The sequence below is a fragment of the Trematomus bernacchii genome, unplaced genomic scaffold, assembly GCF_902827165.1.
Source record: "Trematomus bernacchii unplaced genomic scaffold, fTreBer1.1, whole genome shotgun sequence".
Classification (NCBI taxonomy): domain Eukaryota; kingdom Metazoa; phylum Chordata; class Actinopteri; order Perciformes; family Nototheniidae; genus Trematomus; species Trematomus bernacchii.
This window is the reverse complement of record NW_022987313.1, coordinates 12,646,813-12,669,441: the sequence shown is the minus strand read 5'-3', so window position 1 is coordinate 12,669,441 and position 22,629 is coordinate 12,646,813. Positions and strand designations below refer to the sequence as shown.

Genomic DNA, 22,629 nt, shown 5'->3' with positions numbered 1-22,629 from the left:
CGCTGCAGTGGCACACAGAGATCTGCCGGGGACGGAGCGTTCAGAGAGTATAGAGACACTCTACAAGGCTCGATGTGGACAAAGCTCGTTTGCCATGTTTTCGCGTTAGCGCGTTGACACGAGTAGAGTAGTCTGTCCAAACAGCCGGCCAAAAGGCGTCATATTCAGTCGGAGAAATGCACAATTTTCGACTTCCTTAACTCGTAGCTCTGTTGCCCCAATTACGAGTAACGTTATCACATCAGGTGTGCAGAGGTGGGAGAAGATCTTGTAGCTAAGTAAAAAAATACCATAGTGTAGGAAGAGTTCCTCAAGTCAAAGTATGATCATCAAAATATATTTAAAGTAGCGACAGTAAAAGTAGTCATTGTGCAGATTGGTCCATTTCAGAATAATCTATATGATATGTTTTATAATGATTGATCATTAAAGTGTTCTCAAAGCTGGTAAAGGTGCAGCTAGTTTGAATGACTTTGTATACTGCAGGGTAGCTTGTGAATTTACTCCAGGTGGAACTAAAGTCTGAGTTAACACTTGATTATATTTCACATCATTCATCCACATCTGTAAAGTAACTAAAGGTATTAAATACATGTAGTGGAGTAGAAGTACACCATTTACCTCTGAACTGTAGTGGAGTAGCAAAACATTTAAATACTGCAGTAAAGTACAAGTACCTCAACATTTTACTCAAGTACAGTACAATATTTTAACATAATTATATATATTTCATTTATTTCACATTTAAATAAAGCAATTAATTCGGTTAACAATTTGTTAGTTTTTTCCTTTAAAAAATAACAAAAAGTAAATACAAGAATACCGTTAAAGTACCGGATCGATAAGCAGTATTGATAAGACTAGTAGTACTGTAGAAAACCTTAACGATACCCATCCTAGATATTACACAAGTAAAGTGTTAAGAGAGTGAAATGTTGCTTTACGAATTTCAACACTTGATGCTGTCACCTTGATTACAATGTCAGAAACCTGTATTTGCCTAACTGAATTGGTTTAAAGAGAGAAAACATTTTGACTAAAAGTTGAGTAAAATGTAATTTTTCATCGACTAAAACTAGACTAAAACGTTTTGAGTTTTCGTCGACTAAAACTAGACTAAAACGTTTTGAGTTTTCGTCGACTAAAACTATGAAGGATAGAAATGACTAAAATGTGACTAAAACTAATAACCATTTTCGTCTAAAGACTAAGACTAAATCAAAAACAGCTGCCAAAATTAACACTGAACTGGTGTGAAGGCAACATCAAAAGTTTAGATACCTCAGCTCCTTCTGCATCGATTTTTGATTCCTTTTATCTATTTATTTTTTCTAGCACTCACAAGTCTCCAACCAGGAGGAGTATTACACATGTGCTAACAGGGCAACGGTCTGTCAGCCACAGAAATTAATGTATTCCCTGAAGGGCATTAGGAGCTAAATGTTAACTATCACTGTGTGTGTTGAGAGCGGTGTTAGTGTTTGAGAGAGACATAGTCAGTGAGAGAGGACTAACAGACGTAATGAGCTTGATTTGTGAATTCATCAGTCCCATCAGCCCCTCCGCCCAAGACGGCGGCCCCTCAGGCTTCTTAGGAAATCGTAAATAAAAGCAAAGCTACATCAAACATCAGAGACCCCGCTGATGAAGAGATGCCGCAGGTCTTCATCCTGTCGTCTACTGTTAGTCAGGCCATTCATCACAGTGTCAGCGGAAGGCGGGGGGGCTGTAACAGAGGCCTGCTCCGTCCCAATGTACAGTATGTCAGTATCCAAGTGCTACTGCAGCTCATCATCCTGTAATTATCAGCTGTGTGATTTGTACCCGTCGAAGGACAAGTGAGTGTTAACCTATTCAATAACTCATTGGCTGCATTTGGTGGGCTAAATTAGATTTATATCCCATTAAAGGCAGAAGAGCGGCGTCACTGAGAGTGGCCACTTCTCCCCCTCCCCATTCATCTCTCTCACTTCTGCTTCCCATTACAAATATTAATCAATCCCAAAAGGCTGCAGTGATTCATGAGAACTGATGTCCACCAGACTGGCTCTTTCCAAAGGTGGCAAACCATACCAACACCGCGGAAGATCACTTTAAGAGAAGACACTAGGAGAATATGGTAAACATTTTAACTGATCGAAATCACCATACAACTTAACTTTTTGTCTGCCAAGGCTTCTGAAATGTAATGTTTAAATGAGGCAATATCTTATTAGATTTTTGCTAATTTGCATACTCTTCTTGGACAGGAATCAGTTTTGTTTAAACACTTGTCAAATGGTTTTACAAAGTGTAATTTAGATCTCTTTTTACTCTACAAATTAAACACTGTCAACATTCTTTTTAAAGAAAATCCATTTTCTCCATGAATATTTGATAAAGAATATATGAACAACCCCCTCAATAAAAACCTATAGAATATACAAAAGATAGGAATAAACATTTTACATTTGGTGAATTTAAGTGTTAGACATCTGGCTCAGAGTATTAAATAAACCCCATAATGTGTATTTGGATGTTTTCACTTCTGCTAGTCAGCCTGTGTATGTCTTCTCATCTGTAGTCCTCTCCTCTAACTCTCTAAGAGAGTGCATTCATAAAATAAGCGCCTTACATAACATTAACATATATAAACTGAATAATAAAGATCTCATTAAGAATGTGCAGACAACAGGAGAAGAAAAAAGCACATCTGAACATGGTTGGAAAATGTCTTCAAAAGGCCTTCGATGGTCATTAATCCTACTTTGCGTACAGCATCTTCTGTTTAACTGATTTACTGACCCGTGGATTATTTCCTGGCCTTTCCAGCATTTCCAGGCAGCAGCTCAGACCTCTGGACCGGTCACAGTTTGATACGTTTGAATTAGACCCTCAGGCATAACCACTAATTGCATCTAAATGAAAACAACGAGGGCACTTTGCGAGTCAAAACTGATTGGATTTAAATTCAATTAGTTTAATTGTAATTCATATCTAGTTTCTAGATATGTCTGTGTATTTGCGTCATCAATTATGGAGCCACAACATATTGTTACACCTGTACAGCAAGACAGTGACGTCAATTAAATGTTTTATCCATTATGGTTAGCACAGTTTAAACTTTAAAATAGTTTAATGAGAACATAAATAATAAAGAACTAGGAAAGATCCATTTCAATATTTTGGAAACAAATGGGTGTGTTCTCATCTACTGCAGGCACTTTGAAAATCTGGTAAAGAACCAAAAACAACACGAACAATAATTATAGTCCTATTGTGTAACAGCTCAGGCCACCACACACAGACACACACAATCACACACTTCATTAGAAAATGAGCCAAGTCATTATTGTCAAGTCTTGTAGCCCATGACCTTCCCTTCTGTTATGATTTAATCATACTTGTATTTCGTTCAGTTTTAGAATACAGCATCTTTCAAAAATATTGGCACGGGTCAATGGACTCTTCAGAATGTAATGAGGACTTCCTGTTGACTTTCATTCTGTTCAGCCATGAACAAACAGTTTTAATGAGGGATAGATTTAGGTATATGTGCATATGAGTTTTTATTTCTCTTCTCCTTGATTTTTGGCATCATATTGTTGTTCATCCAGGAGGTTATGTTTTTGTCTCAGATCTGTTCGTCTGTTTGTTAGCGGGAATACTGGAAAGTTCTGTCCTAATTTTCATGAAACTTATAGGAAAGGTGTACCACGAGCCAAAGAAAAATCCAATCATTTTTGAAGTTGAACCTTATCAGGTGGTGGATCCAGGAATTATTTTTTCACTTTGGTTAATGTGGAATCCTAGTGGTATTAATTCAGGAAATGGGGCTATCGGAGGAGCACTTGAATGCACCATTGACCTTGGCAGAGTTTTGCACTTCCTGAGTGCCGCTCTAGTTTGTACATGAAATATATTTTATTTTGTCTGGCATTGAAAATATATTCTTAAAATACTGCACCAATGATCTCTTGGGTTTTGGGAGTTCAATCCAAGTGCAGAATTGAGAGATTTTCTAATAAATGATGCAGTGTTTAAACAGTTTGAAATCTCAGTAGGCATGAGGTAAGTTTACAAAGACAGACAAAAATACTTCATTACTCTCATCTTGACCCAGAATATTTAGGCTGCTCTGTCATTTATGTTCAATAATAAAACTTAAAAAATCAATGCATGCAATACTGAACGAAACATTTTGACTGTCTGAGGTGTGTTGTGAATATCAAAAAATAGAGAATAGTTTGCACGGCTTTTACAACCATTAAACCTGCACATATAAAACGGAAAAAAAAACGTGTAACTCTCTTAGCACCAGCAAAGGGTGAAATGCTCTCCTAACCGCGCTGACAAGCAAATATCGTCTCGGTTGGCAAAATTGGCCCATTTCTATGCAAATGAGCCTCATTTCTAAAGCAGTCCAATACACAAAGATCAGCGCCAATAGCCGCATGCAGTAACAGTGGAATAATTAGCGTCTTCAGAGAGTTGGTGGTAACTGAAGCACGTTTATACTAATAAGCTGACAGATAGCCAGTGGCGGCCGGTGGTCTTTTTTTTTGGTGGGGCTCTTGACGTACCGTAAGTGACCTACCCGGGGGGTCCGGGGGGTTTCCCCCCCGAATTTTTTTTTCGAGAAATGACCCCTTAAATGATGACTTCTGGTGATGTTAGAGGGGGGGGGAAAGGAGAAATCGAGGCTTAAAAATATGAGAAGACTGATCAATACCTCCATAATCTTCAGTGTGGAAAATATTATTTATCAACCTGAACATCTACTACTTTACCAGGAATTTGTGTTCTCAGAACTGGTCTGTTTTTTTCTTTCTTAAAACTGTTCATGTTTTATGAACCAACACCTTCACCAAGTAGCTTTACAGTGAACTGCATGTGAGATATAAAATTAATAGCATCTTTTCAGTAGCATTAATTATAAATATTTAAGTGGTTCAATACAAGTCACTACAGCATTTCAAACTGAACTGTGAATAAATGCAATTTAAAAAAAATAACCACAGCACAAAATGTCATAAATTGTGTTTTTTCTTTGTTTCTCTGAGGATTATTTACAAACAGGCTTATTTACATATAGCAATAACTCAGAAATGAAAAAGCTACATCGTCTAACACGAACAACCAGTTAGCATAATGATAATATATGTGTTATGTACAATGTAACTGGCAAGGCTAGAGCAAGAAAGAACATAAAGTTTGCAAAAGGTTTAAATAACTTCAAGTATCTGTCTTCAGATTACGTGGAGGTTTTAGTCCGATGGGAAGCAGATTTTAAGCGACACCGAAGATAAACCAAAGATGTGGTGGAGCTGCAAACCGTGTAGTGTTGCTGGGACAGAACAGGAGCTATAACCGTTGGAAAATACATCACAGACAATGCAACAAACGTGGAGACAGAACAATCACTTCTGTGATAAATGCCCACTTATTAATAAACTTCTAACAACCATGGGAAACCTCCTCTCTACATATAAAGTGATATCCAAGCATGGGAAACAAAAGACAGCATTTACCTGTTTGCATCCAGCTAGCCAAGCCTTTCTTGTGTACCAGCTACTTGTGAAGCCTCGTGTATAAATGTTGTCTTTTTCACGAGATTGCTGCGATATATTCAAATCGGGTTGGTCCGGTCCAAGGTCTTTAAGCAACAATTTATCTGCCAAACTTCTCCTTTCGAAAGGATTGGAGATTAGCTCTTGAACAGAATTAGGCGGGGACCGAGGTCCGGAGACTCCACCTGCACACGAAGCCATCCTCATCAACTACTGCGTCAACCGGATACGAGTCACTGTCCAAACTACTCACAGACTGCACTGGGCGCTGACATTGGCGCCCGGTGACCGTCATCTTTGACGACGCTGATTGGCTGAAATTATATTTTCGCGGCATAGTTTACACGTTACAGATAGCAACAGTCAGCTGCTAGTGGCTGCTGCTGCACTGGTTGAAGGCTCCTCTCTTAGCGCCCAGACGAGAGAAGGTGCATGGGCAAGGCCAGGCAGGAAACATGTGACTTATCAGTAACTTTAGACATCGTAACACAATTTTAAACGAGATTTTATTGTAGATTATACATTTTACTGATACCAATTATATAATATTTACCTTGTTCATTAAAAATAAAAATAAAAATATATATATTTTTTTAAACATATATTTTTTTTTTTTATTTTTATTTTAATTATTTTTTTTTTTCAATATGGGAAGAGGTGAGGCGGCGCCCCTAGCGCCCCTATGGACCGGCCGCCACTGCAGATAGCGGTTGCAAGTGATGGGAAGCCACAATTTGTAGCAGTGCTTTGCAGCTAATTGCTGATGTCAGCAGGAAAGCCTACTTGCAACAAAAGAATATGCTTAACAAGTATAATCTTCACAATGTTTGTGATCTTAGTTTAGCTCACATGTGCTTAGTATTACTGCACACAAAGTACAGCTGAGGATGATGGGAAGCTTTGCAGGTACTTGGTTATGAACCAAAGGATTGGATTGGTGGAGATAGCGGAAGAATCTGAGGATCACCATTACAATTCACCTTGAGTGTATGAATGTCTGTAATAATAGTCGAAGTAACCAATGCCTTGATGGTGCTAGAGATAACTCTAGATAAACTACGTAGTCACTGCGATGTCACTCATTGGTTTGTGGACTTCAGAGTTAAAGTTCGAGTTTGGGGTTTTAGCCATCACCATCTTGGTTGTTGGATCAAGCAGTCGCACAGAGGGGGCGGGGCTACGTGCAACAAAAAGCTCAACAACATTATGGTGACTTACACATTACAAATAACTTTCATGCAGTGAAAACACAGAATCAGAGGGCTAAAGTTGAAAGAGAAACACTAAACACAACCTGTCAATCACAAGATTGCCATGCCCAAAGCATACCCAGCTTTATTGTTTATTAAACTCTGAATGTGCCAAAAATGTATTAAGTGAAGATTATTCTGTATTGAGGAACTTGAAACAAGCGGTTTGGACAGTAAAAGGATTATGTTTACTGAGGTAATAAATGAAGAAAGAAGCTATTTTAACATAGACTACAAAAATGAAGTCACCCCCTGTTGGCCATCAGAAAGAATGCACGTTTGTGTCACTTACACATTGGCTTCACTTTTGAAAAACTGAGGTTGTCGCCTGAGATCAACAGAGTCAGTGGGACTCATCTTCTGGACACCATGAATTTCATTGCAATCCATCCTATACATTTTTTTAAGTGGTTTGAACATATTTTAAACTTTCCTAACTTTATTAATACCTCAAAACTATATGAATGTTGGGACGATTTGCCCCACAGACTGCATCGATCCTGTCATTATACACACTGCAGTGTCTGCTGAGCCTCGGGCAGAACAGCTCTAACACTCTGACGAATTGTTTTGTGTTTCTATTAGGGCTGTCAAGTTAACGCGTTAATAACGCGTTAACGCAAAAAAAAATTAACGCCACTAATTATTTTAACGCGATTAACGCATGTGTATTTTTTGTCCTCGGCCGCCGTAGTTTCAGAGCGCATCGAGTGTAAAATACCATCGACAAGCTGATGCTGACAGCCCCGCTCCTGCCGCCCGCTTGTGGCAGACCACACTTCCACGCTCACTGGCAGGCCCGGACTGGCCATCGGGAGGACCGGGAGGGAGTGTGTATGTGTGGCGCGACTCGCGCGAGCGAGGCACACCTACGTGTTGTTGTTAGCATCTGGTGCTAGCTAGCTGCGCTAACGGATATAAGGAGCTGTTTCAATGACATTTCGCCGACAACTGCGCCGAGCACTTGACTTTATGCAGGTAGCCAGACAGTGGGACATTGTACGAAAAGTCAGCGCAACATTATTGCAGCGTCCAGGCAGCTCCCATTCGAGCATATATGCCTTGAGCTGCACATCGCTCAACGATCCATCACAGTGTCTCCCCACACACACACACACACACACACACACACACACACACACAGTATTATTGTATGAGAGGTTCCAGGTTGAATTGAGGCGAATATTTGTAATGTTCAGGTTGTTGTGTTTAATATTCATGAGAATATTTGTCATTGTTCAAATGATAATAAACAAACATATAAAGCATATTTGTCCACTCATATGTTGATAAGAGTATTAAAAACTTGAAAGATATCCCTCTAAGGTACATTTAGAACAGATGAAAAATGTGCGATTAATTTGCGATTAATCGCGATTAACTATGGACTATCATGCGATTAATCGCGATTAAATATTTTAATCGACTGACAGCCCTAGTTTCTATACTTGTGGATTCCACCTTGCATAATGGATTCAGCTGAGCCTTTTATTTACACAACCCAATTTGGTTTCCTGCCATTCTGGTGGCCATTTCTGCAAACAGCTATACTCTCAGAATACAGCAGAAGATAAAACAAGCTTTTGTTTCTCTCTCTCTCTGTTTTTGCAGATAGCTTGTCGCCTCCTGTCAATGTGACCATCGGCGCAGTGAAAGCCAACTCTGCTGTGGTGACATGGGACATCCCCGAGGGAGACCCCGTTATTGGCTTTGCCATCACACAGCAGGTGAGCAACAGACACTGGATATAGGCTACTGTATGTCAATGTGCCAACAGGGGGGATAAACTATGCAAACACACACATACTAATTGAATTAATTTCTGGTTGTTTGCTGCCATGTGCAATTCTCTGTACCCAGTTGTTCTCTTGAGTCAGTGTGCTTTGTTTGAATTATCACATGCCGCTGGTTTCTGTCGGACTGCCTGTGTGTTCTCTGACAACAACAGACCATGACAGCTCTGTGACGTTAGCGTTATAAGTGATGTTATTCGCTGCAATCGAGCTCACACAAAAACGTAATCAGGTTCATGTACGCACTGACAAGACATGTTGGTGTGACGTTAATGCCGAGGACAGCATAGTTTGCAGAGGAAGGTAATACAATGTAAAAATTCGATACAAATACAGGTCATTATGTGCTTTCCAAAAACAGACAATTAATATAGCAACAGAAATATACATCTGCTTGTATTGTGATCGTTATTGATACATTATTCAGTTTGTTTGTTTTTATCTCCTGGATAACGTCCTATGACTGTGAAAATGTTTTATATTCTTTATTGACATTTTGTGAAATATGCTTTATTTCAAACAGTAAACAACAAGGAAAATGGATGCTGCTCTTGCGTTTGTCTATTAAACATGAAGCTGTAGCCACGAGACGGTTAGCTTACCTTAGCATAAACAATGAAAGTAGGGGAAAACAGCCAGCCTGGCTCTGTTCAACTTCAAATGGTCAAAAAATACACATACCAAGAAATGTAGCTAAACCTGGCTATATACTGTATATTGGTATATATATTGATATATATATATAGCACAGCTGCTAGCTGTTCCCCCCAGCCTTGATGCTAAGCTAAACAAAGCTAACCAACTCCTTGCTCCAGCTTCATATTTATCAGAGTGGTATTAACTCTTGGTAAGATTTTTTTTTCCTAATATCTTGAACTTTTTTGCTTTGAAAGTGAGGTTTTTATGTATGATGATGTGAATGCAACAGGAGCAATGCTCTCAGTATCCAAAGTATCTTGTTATGTGTATTTATTTTCCGTCATTTTGCCACAATTCATACGAGACGACCTCTTGAGTAGACCAAGTTCCTATAAACTCTGCCCTTCAGTTAGCCTAACCATAACCCTGTACATGATGGGGGCACCCTTTTTTGTTTTCATGAGTGGCTTTGAGTGAGTCATCCTACACCACTGCTACACAAAGCATTCGTCCTGCTGCCTTAAACAACATTCACCATTCGTCTCCCTGTCATACTCCAACAGAAGAAAGACGTGCGCATGCTGCGATTCATCCAGGAAGTCAACACCACCACACGCTCCTGTGCATTATGGGACTTGGAGGAAGAGACAGACTACATTGTGCATGTCCAGTCCATCAGCATGTCTGGGTCGAGCCCGCTGAGCGAACCCCTGCGCTTCCGAACGCCCAAGGAGGCCGAGACCCAGGCCTCTAAGAGTAAAGGTAAAGTGGCACACACCAATGCCATTCATCAAACACACCCATACTTAAAGGAAAAAAGTGTGAACTTCCTCTCTCTGTGTCCGTCCCTTTTCAAGACAGCAAGTGCAGAGGGGACTTGGCCTTTTGACAATATCTTGACTGATTTTCTCTAAAGAGCAATACAAATCAATAGACACGCAAAGCGTGAAATGAAATGTCACAACAGAGTGCTCCCGAAACTCGCATCTGCTGACCACAACTCAGGAATAAAGCTGCAGAGTGAGGTCCATACTTCACTGTGTATTGACGTGCCTCTGCAGGCCTCACCCTGCATGCACCTAGCACAACTGTACAGTAAAATAAACTGAGGAAAGGCATTTATCAGACACAGAGAGGAGGCAGTCGGATCTACGTGGGGTGGCAAATCAATGTGCTTTTGGCTGAACCCTGCTCCATCTAGTCTTCTTCTCATGTACACTCATCTCTCATGTGAGCCATACTTCGATACTTCCCGGAAAGAGTCTGAACTTATGTTATGGTCGACAGAGGTCTGGCACTACAGGAGACATATAGAATATAAATACAATCAATGCAGAGCACTGAAGACGTGCTCAGTTCACCACTGAGGCCTAATTAGCACAGAAAGTGTTGTCTGCGTGTTGCTTCTGTGAGGGGAAGATTTTACAGAAATCAATAACTGCAAGGAACCCAGATACACATAATTATTTTTGGATTTTATCCTTTTGTGTAGATGCTTGTTTCCTTTCCCTCTCCTGCTGTCTTTTAAAGCCGTGGAGACAGAACAGTGCCGGGAGGCCAACCCAAACACCATGTACAGAAACAAAGAGAAGTGTCTCATGAACACAACACACTACAAACAAAGATACATACATATAGTTGTATCAGAGTTGGTAATAAAAAAAATGTATGAGAGGTAGTGGCAAAAGGAAAATAATACACTCCTTAAAGAAAGAGTTGGACATTTCTGCTTCATAGGATGCTGATTGACAGATTTTGTTACCATAGACCCAGACTAGCTGATTCCAGTCTTTATGTTAAGCTAAATTAGCAGCTAGTTTTGTTTTTCCCATAGATTGAAGCATGATAGCTGCTTCCAATCTTTACTCTAAGCTATGTTAAGCTAAGCTAACCCTACAAACATGAGAGTAGTTTAAATCAGAATAAGCCTATTCCCCAGAAATGTACGTTTTTTCTTTTAAAATGAGCAGAGGGATTTTTGAGGAACACTCTCTGCCTCAATGCACTTGTCCATTTCATAAAAATGTATGATCCAAAATGTAGACAGGCTCTGCACACACACACAGCGAGAAAAGGCTATCCAATACAGAGCAAGGAGACATCCTCACTCTTCCTCACATTTGACAACATGCACACGTTTCACAGTGCACGTCTCCACAGAGAGCAGTCTGAGATTTAACATCCTTCAGCGTCCTCACACTTTAGCTCACCAATCATCCTGCTCTGCTTGATTTGCACTGCCTGCTGAAGGATGTCTGTTTAATTAGCGTAGCTACGTTGGAACACTGAACTCTTTTGATGACAGATGAGCAGATGTTCTTCAAGTCAACATTTTGTTATTCAGTTAGAGATCAGTGGTGTGTTTAAAATTCGGGATGCACAACAGCGCCAGAATAAATGTTCAATTCCCATCAGAGCGAGACTGTGGCTTATTTAAGGAGGGCACAGCATGTGGATAAGGTAAACATGTTAGGTAATAGATCATCAAAAACTGTCCACAGTTGATTTCTTATTAATTGGCTTTTTTGTATTTGACATTTTCGGAAATTATTCAGAAATATGCAAATAAGGCATTATCTTGTTAATTATGTGATAATCTGCATACATTTCTGAGCACTAAATTGATCCAGCTACAAATTATTTGGATATTATATCTCATTGTATCACTACATAAAAAGAAAATAACTGTCAAAAGCCAAGTTTGATGTATTTAAGTCCTACTGAAGTGGAGATTTCAGATTTCTTTCAGAAGTAATAGATAATACTTTGAAAGTTCCCCAGTTGATAAATTATGTGAAGACAATTATTTTAATAAAATGTTAGATTTTAAATACACACATTATAGGCATTATCAAAGGGTACCTTTTGATGAATTTAGGAGCAATTTACAGACACACAAATACACATTAATAGTTTTGTTTAACTTTCTTGGTCTATTTTGGATGTATTTTCTTTCCAAAAGACTTAAAGGGGCCCTATTATGCACATTTTGAGGTTCATATTTGTTTTTGTCTCCACTGTGACATGTTTTCTTGCTTTAATGTTCAAAAAGGTCTTTATTTTTCTCATACTGACTGTGCTGCAGCACCTATGTCCAATAAGTTCAATTTCATATAACTTGCTCATCATTCCACAAAATGGTGACAGCAAAAGCGTTTAATGGTTATTGAAAATGACTGCTTCACAAAAGGAGGCAGAAAGAGAGAAATCAAGTTTGTCTCTTACTGCAGATAATTGCAGGCATAAAGAGAGTTTCTCAGTACAGCTGTTAGGCCATTGTCCTGATATGACAGGCGAACTATCACAGAAGAAAGGGACGTATTTTGCCGTCCTCGCTCGACAGCACCCTTCTGATCCGCCATATCATGCTGATATCAGTGAAAGAACAAAGGATGAGCCTGAAAAGCTGGATTAATCATGTCCTCTTTCACAATACGTTTAGGCTTCATGAAATGAAAGGAAGACAAAGAGATGAACAAAAAAAACAGCACAACCTGGGGAAGAGACGATGCATCATAAAACAGGGGCGGGAGCCATATTGACTGATAGAGAGTAAAAAAGAGGAAGTAGTTACAGAGGAAGCAGGACAGTAAAACATCCTCAAAGAGTACCACACAATTAAATCCTTCTTGGTGTTTTTCTCACACAGATGTACACACCTATAGTCCCTTTTGGACAAAACACTTTAACTTAAACATGGAAAATAAAAACGGTAATCCAAACGAGCTTCATTGGCCTCTTTAAAAAAGAGGTCTCTTTTTCTCTGGCCAAAAGGAAAATCCTTCAAAAACAAGGATGATGGAGCAATATTGCAATCTTTCTTATTTAATGTAGGAGTATGACCATGTACGTCCAAGTATCTCTCGAGGCAGCATCGCTCAGCTCTGCTTCATCCCATAGGCAGAACGAATTGTTGTTCTGTTTTCTTTTTTCATCAGGTGCACAGTGGTAGCAAATATCAAGAGAATGTTCTTTGTTGTTTGTTGTTTGTTTTGTGCCTGTAGTGCAGGGGTGGGGAACCTCCGGCCTCCGGGCCGTATACGGTCCGCGAGACCATTTGATACGGCCCTCGAGATAATTTATAAACACACGCAAAAAGAAAGAGATAACAAGCGAGTGCCTGTTTTTCTTGGCCAAGGTTCCTTGAACACAACACGAGCCTAACGTGTCATCACGTGGTATATGTCTCGTCTGAAAGAGGTGTAGAGTGCTGACGGAGAGCACCGGGGCCCTTTCTCATTTCTCTAATTCCCCTCCTCGACTCCCCTCCTCGACTCCTATCCTCGTGTCTTACGGCCCGTCAACACAGCAGCGTTAAAAAAATCTTCCAACGCTTCTGCCCATTCACTTTGAATTGGGTGACGTCACTTTGCCTCACTTTTCGCCGAACTGCATTGTGGGAAGCAGAGCGTAGATTTCCAGGTTGAGCAATGTTCAACTTTTGAAGCTGAGGTGGAAGCGTCAGCCAATCAAATCCCGTTTATGCAAATCTGACAGTACAAGCGCTAGCCAATCAAACCGCGTGTAAGCTGGGAGAGACATACCGCAGGTCATTTCCTCATATTCCAAAAAATGGAGGAGAAATTAATTATAGCGGTAGGGAATCACCCGGTGCTTTATGACCAGTCCCTATTTACCTACCGGGATACAAACCGGAGGAGCCAGGCATGGAGGGAGGTGGCAGAGACAGTGGTAGGTTTTCGCCTGTTTGGGGAGTTTATATCCAGTTTACTTCGGGCTTTTTTGCTTTGTATGTCGGGGACGGGAGATTCATGTGATTGGTTGTTGGTCGCGTTGCTCGCAAAAAATCCCCAAGCTTCAGATACACCCACCTCCAAGATTTTTTTAACGCTGCTGTGTGGACGCTCCGTTAGTCCCGCCCACAGGAGATGCGAGCGGAGGAGTCGAGGAGGGGAACCGAGGAGAGAGGAGGGGAAGCAGCAGGCATTTAGAGAAATGTAAAATCCTCTCCTCTGAGCAGTCATTTTAAAGAGACGTCCATTAATGATGACAGGAGGCACAGCACTCTGTCTGATGGACAGAACTGTGTTCATGATGACTTATATATTTACTTTTAATTCATTCACAGTGCGGTATAATGAAACAATAACAGGCTACAGATGCGGACATATATACACACATATATTTATATAAATATATACAATTTCAGAATCAAACAAGTATGAGAGCACTCTCATAATAACGTAACACTATCAGAGGCTGAGATAAGTCCGGCCGTGCGTCACAACATCTCTGTTGCCGGAAATAAATCCGCGGAGGACCCATCAGTGTATCCTCGGTTATAGCTCCTCCAGAGAGCCTCCTCGATGCTCGATCCTCGGTCCTCAATGTGCATTTAGAGAAATTAGATGTCCTTCAACATGGCGCGCTGAAATCCATTTCCGGTTCACTACCGGAGGACCGAGGATTCGAGGAGTCGAGGAGGGGAAATTAGTGAAATGAGAAAGGGCCATGCATTCTTCTCTTGCATACATATATAGAGTGCCACAGTGACGCGTCCTAAAACCCGGAAGTAAGTTAGAATTTTACCACTTCCGGTTCCTTAGACAAAAACCAATGCAATTTCTTCATAGGATTTTGGAAAATAGCTCGAAATAAGGTCTGTGGTTGACACACATTTAAGAGACAGATCACGTTTTGTTCAGCCACATGTCTACCCTACTTTTATAATTTTCGAATCATAAATCTTATCGATAGATTTATGATCGATAGATTTATGAACCAGATGCTAACAACAACATTCCACGTTACCGCTCGCGCACTCACAAAATGCGCTCATGCCACACACACACAGAGCCGAGCTTGAATGAAACACAGAGACCCAGAAGTACTTGTACTGTACTGTATATCATATTATTTTCTATGGCTTTACTGTATAATCAGTATAACAGATGAACAGATCGCCACTGGGCTCTCATCTAAACACACAGCCAAGTAATGATAACAAAACAAAGGTCGGGGGTCATTGGTCAAGACAGATATCTTAAAGGGGGACCTATCATACAAAATGCACTTTTGTACGTCTTTTATACATGAATATGTGTCCCCGGTGTGTCAGGGAACTCACCAAGTGTCAGAAAACACAACCCTCTCTCTTTTCCTCCATACCCAGACTTCTCACAGAATCAGCCCCTGCAAAAACAGGGCTGAAAAAGAGCAATTACAGCGAAATGTGGCATGGCTAAAATGCATGATCTGTTTGGTATTTTGAAAAAAAAACTTCACAGACATGTTTTATATAGGTATGGCCCTACAATATATTATTCAAATATAGCATGATAGGTCCACTTTAATATCTTTTGACATATGAGATACGCCAATTTTGAGGATAAGAAGTACAATAATACAATAAATACTTACATTAATGGCAACAGTTTACGTATTTATATTTGTTGGAATGTAGAGAAACTCTGGGACAGCTATTTTTAAATGGTGGTGAATCTTCTCATCGCTTACCATTAGAGCTCCAGTGTTAAATATGAAAACCGAACATCAGATAAGAAAAGTGACAAAGCAGCAACACAGTTTCCTCTCGTGTGCTGTTAATCCATAAAACCATGTCTTGCTGATGCAGCTGAGCAGTCGGCCCCGGGACAGGGGGGCCAGGCACCTCGGCCGCTGAGCTTTGATCAGTTATCACCGGGCAACAGAGGCCAATCGATCAGCAGAATTGCTTGTTGCTAAAAGCTGCTGGAGCGTGGGGTTCCTGCCACACCGGGCCTCCAAATGTCATTCACTGCATCTAATAAAAGGATGGCAGCGCTCTCCACGCTGCGATGAACTTTACATCAAGCCTCTGACTTCCACAAAAAAAGTTAGCACGTGTGGCTGCTTTGTTCCAGAGAGAAACAGGCACTTCTCTCTTTGATGCTTCTGCTGATAGTCATACTTCAAAGATGATGACGGGATATAACTGATTCTGAATGCTGTGATTAATTATTTTCATTGCTTTATCTCTATATCACGATCTAGAACAAAGGTTCACCAGTGGCTGAGATGAGGCGTTAACTATCCTTTTCATGTTCTGCCTCTCTGTGATCTTTTGAGTCCATTGGGCGCTCACAGAATGAGTCCTAATAACAATAACACAGAACACATCTCTATGGATGCTCATGCTTGTTTGTCTGGCTGTGTGTCTACAGTTCAAAATGTCTGTCTGTATGAAGTCAGTTACTTTATTTACCTGACCCCCTGTGCCTCAGATCTGTATGCTAGTCATTTAAGGCATAATAGAAACAGGTGAAGACTAGCAGACAAGCGGCAGTAGTCAATATGAAAATACAGAGTCTAGACAGAGCTGACCTTGAACTGCGATACAAAAGGGAACGGCATTGGAACCGAGAATGAATAAAATGACTGAGCAGTATAACAGCTCTGGAACTTGGAAAAGCAATGATATACTGTAGAGACTAAAGTCATCCTCCCCAAAGCAACACTAAATGATTACTACGAGCCATATTGATGGAGGTTAGATGCCCCGCTAGATTGTTGCCAAAAATTGTAGAAATTAAATGAACATTTCCAAAGTTAAAAGGTTTTTGAAACAAAGAAAGTTGTCCATGAAGCCTCTTGTCATTCTGAGCACATAATCAAAGTTAATAAAGTGCACTCTCTGCAGATAAGACAGTTCTTGTTTATTACAGGTGCAGTGACCGAGTTACTGATCTAATTAAAAATATATGAAGTAGTTTGTTAGCCTGTTGTAAATTAGTAGCTTATTAATCAAGTTTACAGAGGAAGTAATGACCCAGGTAATGACCTGTATGCAGCCACAATGCAGTCTCTCTATGGGGACGGGCCAAATATAAATAGGAATGGGAGTAGAGGAGGATTGCATCTTTTATTTCCTTCTCTACATAATACATTTGCCTTATTGGACGGTGTTCTTAATCTAGAAAATAACATTCCCCGAATATCTCAAAACAGAGACTCAAAACATATTTTTCACTGGCCATTTTCTTTCAGACTTGAGAAGGATTACTCCAGAATTCACATTAAGGTGTTTATTTTACTGTCTTACTAAATTAATTGTCTTAATGTCATTAATTAACTTGTACCCAATGAACCTGCAGCATCTCCCTGGGATTTCCAAAGAAAGCAACACAGACAATTTCAGATGGTGTCATCTCATCCAAACCTGTACATATTCATGGGTATTATTTAGTTTTACAATAACTACAGTTCAGTTAGACAGCTCGCGTGTTTCTTTAACATGTTTATTAGAAGCAGCATAGTTGAGTTTGGCGTCTACGCTCGGGCCTCATCACTCCACAGATATACATAGCACGATGAGTGATGATTAAATAACTAACCCCCGAGCCTACAGGTGGAAGCTGGGGTGGAAGCTGGGGTGGAAGCTGGGGTGGTGGTGGGGCAGGCAAGCAGCAGCGACGTGGAAGTAGCTGCAGCAATAGCAGCAGCAAGCAATGCATGGAGAGATATCTGACAGGTTAAATAGAGCAGCATATTAAGGAGACTCTGTTTGGTTGGTTGTAGAGTGGCAAGGGGCGTTATGTATGAATGCAGCATAAGTGCTCGAGTTGACTGCCTGAACTAGCTCGCAGGCTTCGCCCCATTTGTTAGATGTAGGCTATAGCAAGGCAATGTGTGTTTTCTATATACCAATATAATCTATATTCTGGAAAATGAAGCCCCTAAAGCACACAGGATGGTTGTCGCTCTGCTTATGTCAAAGTGAACCTTTAGAACCATCTCTGCAATCTCAACCCATTCATTTTCTTTTAAGTCTCACAACGGAAAAGACTTTAAAAAAAATGACGTAGCCCACAATTCTCTCTTTCTGACCCCCCTGCTGCTACAATAACCGTCATACACTGAAGTTGTTTACTGTTTGATATCTAAATGGTAGATCGGTTGTGTCAGAAATTCTGAAGTTATTCAAATTACAAACCTCCTCAGTGATCACAGCACCTGATCCATCCACCTTTTTTACTTTTGAGGAGGGCTGATGCAAAGCCGTTAAATCATGCGCTCCATGTGCTCGTTCTGTGTGCTTTCTTAAGCCGACACAAAAGATGCTGACTGCTTGAAGTGTCATTAGACTCATTTAAGATCCTGATTTTATACGAAACTCTCTTTGCTGTTGAGTAATTTGTCTGTTTGGAAGCCAATTACTGTAGCTCCTCTTGTTCTAAACAACAACCGGTCTCATCATACCAGGTCAATGTTGTATATAAGTCGCGTTAATGTGAAAACTCTACAACAGGCCTGGCTTAGAGTATGGAAATGATCTCAACTTCAGGTCAGGAAAGGAGAAAGGAACAAAAAGGAAAATACTGTTACTGCATTTTAAAATTCTTATGATGCCTGTGTTCCATTATTCAGGAATATAAATGTAATCACATTTAATTTTGGACCCTGTTCTTGTTGCTATTCTTCTTCTTGTTTTTCATTTTGTATTGGATTGTGTCTTCTGATTGATTTTCTTTTTTCTGGCACTTTGTGTGCTTCTTCTTATTTACCTATTGTTGTATTTTTCTATTGCTTTTTCTTTTATAACCTGTTTTGTTACAGTTAGATTTTTCTCTTTGAATAGAGGGGTGGGTTTTTGTATAGGACTGTGGTTTCTGATCATTTCCAACTGTATGCAGTCATACTGTAATAATGTGTGTGCAAATACAAATAAAACGTAAACAATAACATTACAAAAATGAATACGGCAGCAGACTCATCTTGATTCATTTACTTCTGGGCCTCCTGAGGACATTTTAATAAGCATGTTTCTCACGAACGTCATCATCTAGAATCTGACATTTTCAGTCAATCATAATCCTCTTCCACTAACTAAATATGTGGATTCTTTCAGACGAGGTGACGATGGAAGAAGTGGGCCAGAGCACCCAGATGAGGGCGGGGGAGCTCATCATCATCGTGGTGGTGCTGATCATGTGGGCAGGTGGGGACACACACACACACACACAAACACACACTGTTGCTGTCGTAGTTGTACTCAAATCAGCTGTGGATCTGATCACTCCTCTCCACTCCTCTCCTCCTCTCCTCTCCTCTCCTCTCCTCATCTCTCCTCCTCTCCTCCTCTCCTCTCTCCTCTCCTCCTCTCCTTCTCTCCTCTCCTCTCTTCTCAGGTGTGATCGCTCTCTTCTGCCGTCAGTACGACATCATCAAAGACAACGAGCCCAACAACAACAAGGACAAAGCCAAAAACTCCTCCGAGTGCAGCACTCCTGAACATCCGACGGGGGGGCTGTTGCGCAGTAAGGTATAACCCACCCACCCCTCCTCCTCCTCCTCCTCCTCTTCCTCCTCCTCCTCTTCCTCCCCTCTGGGTGCCTCCCCTACAGCGACTCCGGGCAGGTGAATTGTCCCGGCCACTTCTAGACTTGTTTCCACTGGCACTTCATGCGCAGTCATCAGAACCTCAGTCTTCAGCTAAACACTGCTTCAACATGGCAGCAAGTGCATGACTTTGCAACTTTTAGAAAACTCACGAGTCATAGCTTCTAATGAGTTCTTTTGGGGTGAATTCGCGGTGCACCATGCCATATTCATATCCTGTGTTCAAAGATCTCTTTCGCTCATGCTATGAACATCAATACGAGTGCAGAGGCATCCTCATGCTCATTGAAGGAGCTTGTTGTATGATTCTTCTCACACCTGTCGTCTTCTTCTTTCCTCCCACAGTTCCCTAAGAACAACAACAACAACAATAGGATGCCATCTGTCAACATCATTGAGGTGTGACTGCCAGGACGTCGTCTCTTTATCCAAAAGACTATGTGTTCTCGTAAACAAGCGGGCCCCTTTTAGGCCCATCTGCTTGTCAGGATGAGGCTGGGACTCAGGGCCCTTTACTCTCCTCTGGCGGGGCTGAAGCCAAGCTGCTCCAGTCGGGGGGGTCGGACACGGCCTGGCCGGTCTGAGGGTCTGAGGGTCTGAGGGCAGAGTCTGGGTGGGCTCAGAGGCTGCACCCTGCTCTGTAAGTACTCTACCGCGGGGCCGATGGGGGCCAAGTGGCTCCGACAGTGAGACTGCAGCTGCACCAACCCCAGGGACCAAAGTCTACGAACAGAGCCAGAGACCTTTTCATTCTCTCTCTCCGTCACCTCTTTCTTCTCACCGTTTTTCAGTACATTATCAACAACCACAAATAAGACCTTTCACCATATGAGTGGCACTTGTCGTACCTTTTTTTCTTCATAATATTCAGCTTTATGAATTGAAAGAAAAACACTGTAGATCATCCATTATTCTAGTTAATGTTAACAAGGTGCCACCAGAGCAGTCCTGTTCTGGTATCTTTTTATTTTTCTAGATCCCGCTCAGGCAGAAACGTTCTGTGGGAACTGTTTTCATTCTGCCAAGCTCCTTTTCCCCCCTCAGGGAAACCAGAGTCCACCTGGCTGCTTTAGGACTCGTTTCTTAGATGTGCTGCAGTGACGTCAGAGCAGCCTTAGAGGAGCTGAATCACCCACTATCGTCATTTTGAAGGCTTATCTGAGTATGTAACAGGCCAGGTGGTTTCATCTTGGCCACACTTGTGTTTGCCCTCTAACTTCTGTCATGCTTTTTTAATAGATTTCCTGAATTGTTACATTCCACATCCAGGATGAGCCCTTTAGTATTTCCTTGTGTCTTTCTCTGTGAGGGGGATGAATTTCATTATGGAGCTGCGTTCATTGAATGAATTTAAAAAGAGGGGGTGGACTCTACTGATGTCTGTGGAGACCCCAAAGAGATCCCTTATATCAGCAATAACAGTGGAAGCACTGTTCGTCCAAAACTCGAGCTCCCAGCATGCATTGTTCAGACGAATGAACAAACTGCACATCGACTATGAGGGAATTTAACCTGAGTTTACAGGTGATCCCTCCCCTTAACTTTAAGAGAAAAGTGTTTCAGCGCTGTTGTAAAATCTTTCGGATGGAGAGCATGGGGGGGGAAATATGTTTTATGGGCCCAACATTCAACCCAGAGACTTCCTTATGACATTAGCAGATGTCACCAAGAAGGAAGGGCTTCTATCAAGACTTCTTTCTCAAATCAAAGTCAACATTGCTTTGAAACTACGTGTTGAGAACACTAAAAAGGGATCCACTGTTATACGGTACTGTGCACTGTACACTGTAAAGGGACTTGTTTTCAGAAAGCAAATGGTGTATGTGAGGGCTGATTAAAACTCAGTAGTACTGCCTTAAAAACAATTGTATTTATGATTTATCTTATACGACGGAAAGCCCTGTATACCTGTCTGATTCATTAGCTTTCACATGATAATTAAATGTGTCCGCAAGAGTGAAAATGAACATGTGCTGAGGTTAGTTGGCAAATCTGGTTGACATTGAATGTGTAAATACATTTTATATTTCATTCTTGTTTGGTAGTGTCAGCCTAGAGAGCCTTTAATGAAATATGACTAATGTGCAACATGTATAGAATCTAAATGTTAGAGGGTACCGGCCGTTTGTTCACGCTGGTGACAATGTAGGTGATTTCTTTTGTCAATACACTGCTGTTAAAGTCTTTTGAAAACACTTCTATTGCATTTCTATTCATTGGTCGTGCTTTTTTGATCTGGAAAAATATGAAAAAAGTACTGGAATAATCGTGAAACATGATGGTGAAGAGCTTTTCAGTGGCTAGGAATCTGTGTTGTCGGACAGAATGATAAACAGCTGATCTCTTGTTCCGCATTTCATTCTCGCTCATTGTGAAACCAATACATCTGTGTACAAACACAACATGTCACAACTCTGCCAGGCAGAAAAGTGGCTCCGAGAGCAATGAAGGTTGAGTGGAAGTGGGTAGAATGATGGCTCTTATCACTCCCTATCCTTGTATTGCTAAGAGTGGAAAAGCGCGAGGTTGTGCGCACTGAATCATGATGCAGGAACAGGTTTAGAGAAAATGCACATTGTGGGAGAAGGGAGAAAGAACCAGGTCTCTCTACCTTTAGGACAAACACCTCACAACTGTATTCTGCTGCATAACCCAGTGATCAGCACTACGGCAAAAAACCTTTGCGGCTGAAGGCTGAATGCATGTTTCCCCAGGAACACTAGTTCTCCAATCGATAGACCTCCATCCACACACATAAACGGATAATGATGATTATCCCCCTGGATGTTTTCTTTTAAGTTATTTCTATAAGAAATCAAACATGTAGGCATTTTTGTTGAAATGCACTTTCTTTTTCTTTTGCCTAAATGAGTCAAATTTGAAAATGTGAGGTTTACTTCAGCTTGGAATACATATTTTCTTCCTAATGATTAGGGTGTCATATAATCGAAATATGTATTCAAATCAAATTGACCTTTCTGAATACAAAATGAAAAACTGAGGACCACCAACTCCAAATTATGCTATTATTCCTTACCCTCATTTTAGTGCAGGTTTATT

General features: G+C 40.8%; 1 protein-coding gene across 1 annotated transcript in view; it reads left to right on the top strand.

The window, feature by feature from the left end:
* The window catches only part of fndc5a (fibronectin type III domain containing 5a), a 46,984-nt gene extending 25,220 nt beyond the window's left edge, over positions 1-21,764 (top strand). The window contains exons 2-6 of the mRNA XM_034127061.1: positions 8,411-8,526; positions 9,795-9,993; positions 19,079-19,168; positions 19,359-19,492; positions 19,915-21,764. Coding sequence (XP_033982952.1) covers positions 8,411-8,526; positions 9,795-9,993; positions 19,079-19,168; positions 19,359-19,492; positions 19,915-19,974 — 599 coding nt within the window. The 3' untranslated portion in view covers positions 19,975-21,764. The remainder of the gene's footprint in view (positions 1-8,410; positions 8,527-9,794; positions 9,994-19,078; positions 19,169-19,358; positions 19,493-19,914) is intronic.
* Positions 21,765-22,629: the final 865 nt, after the last annotated feature.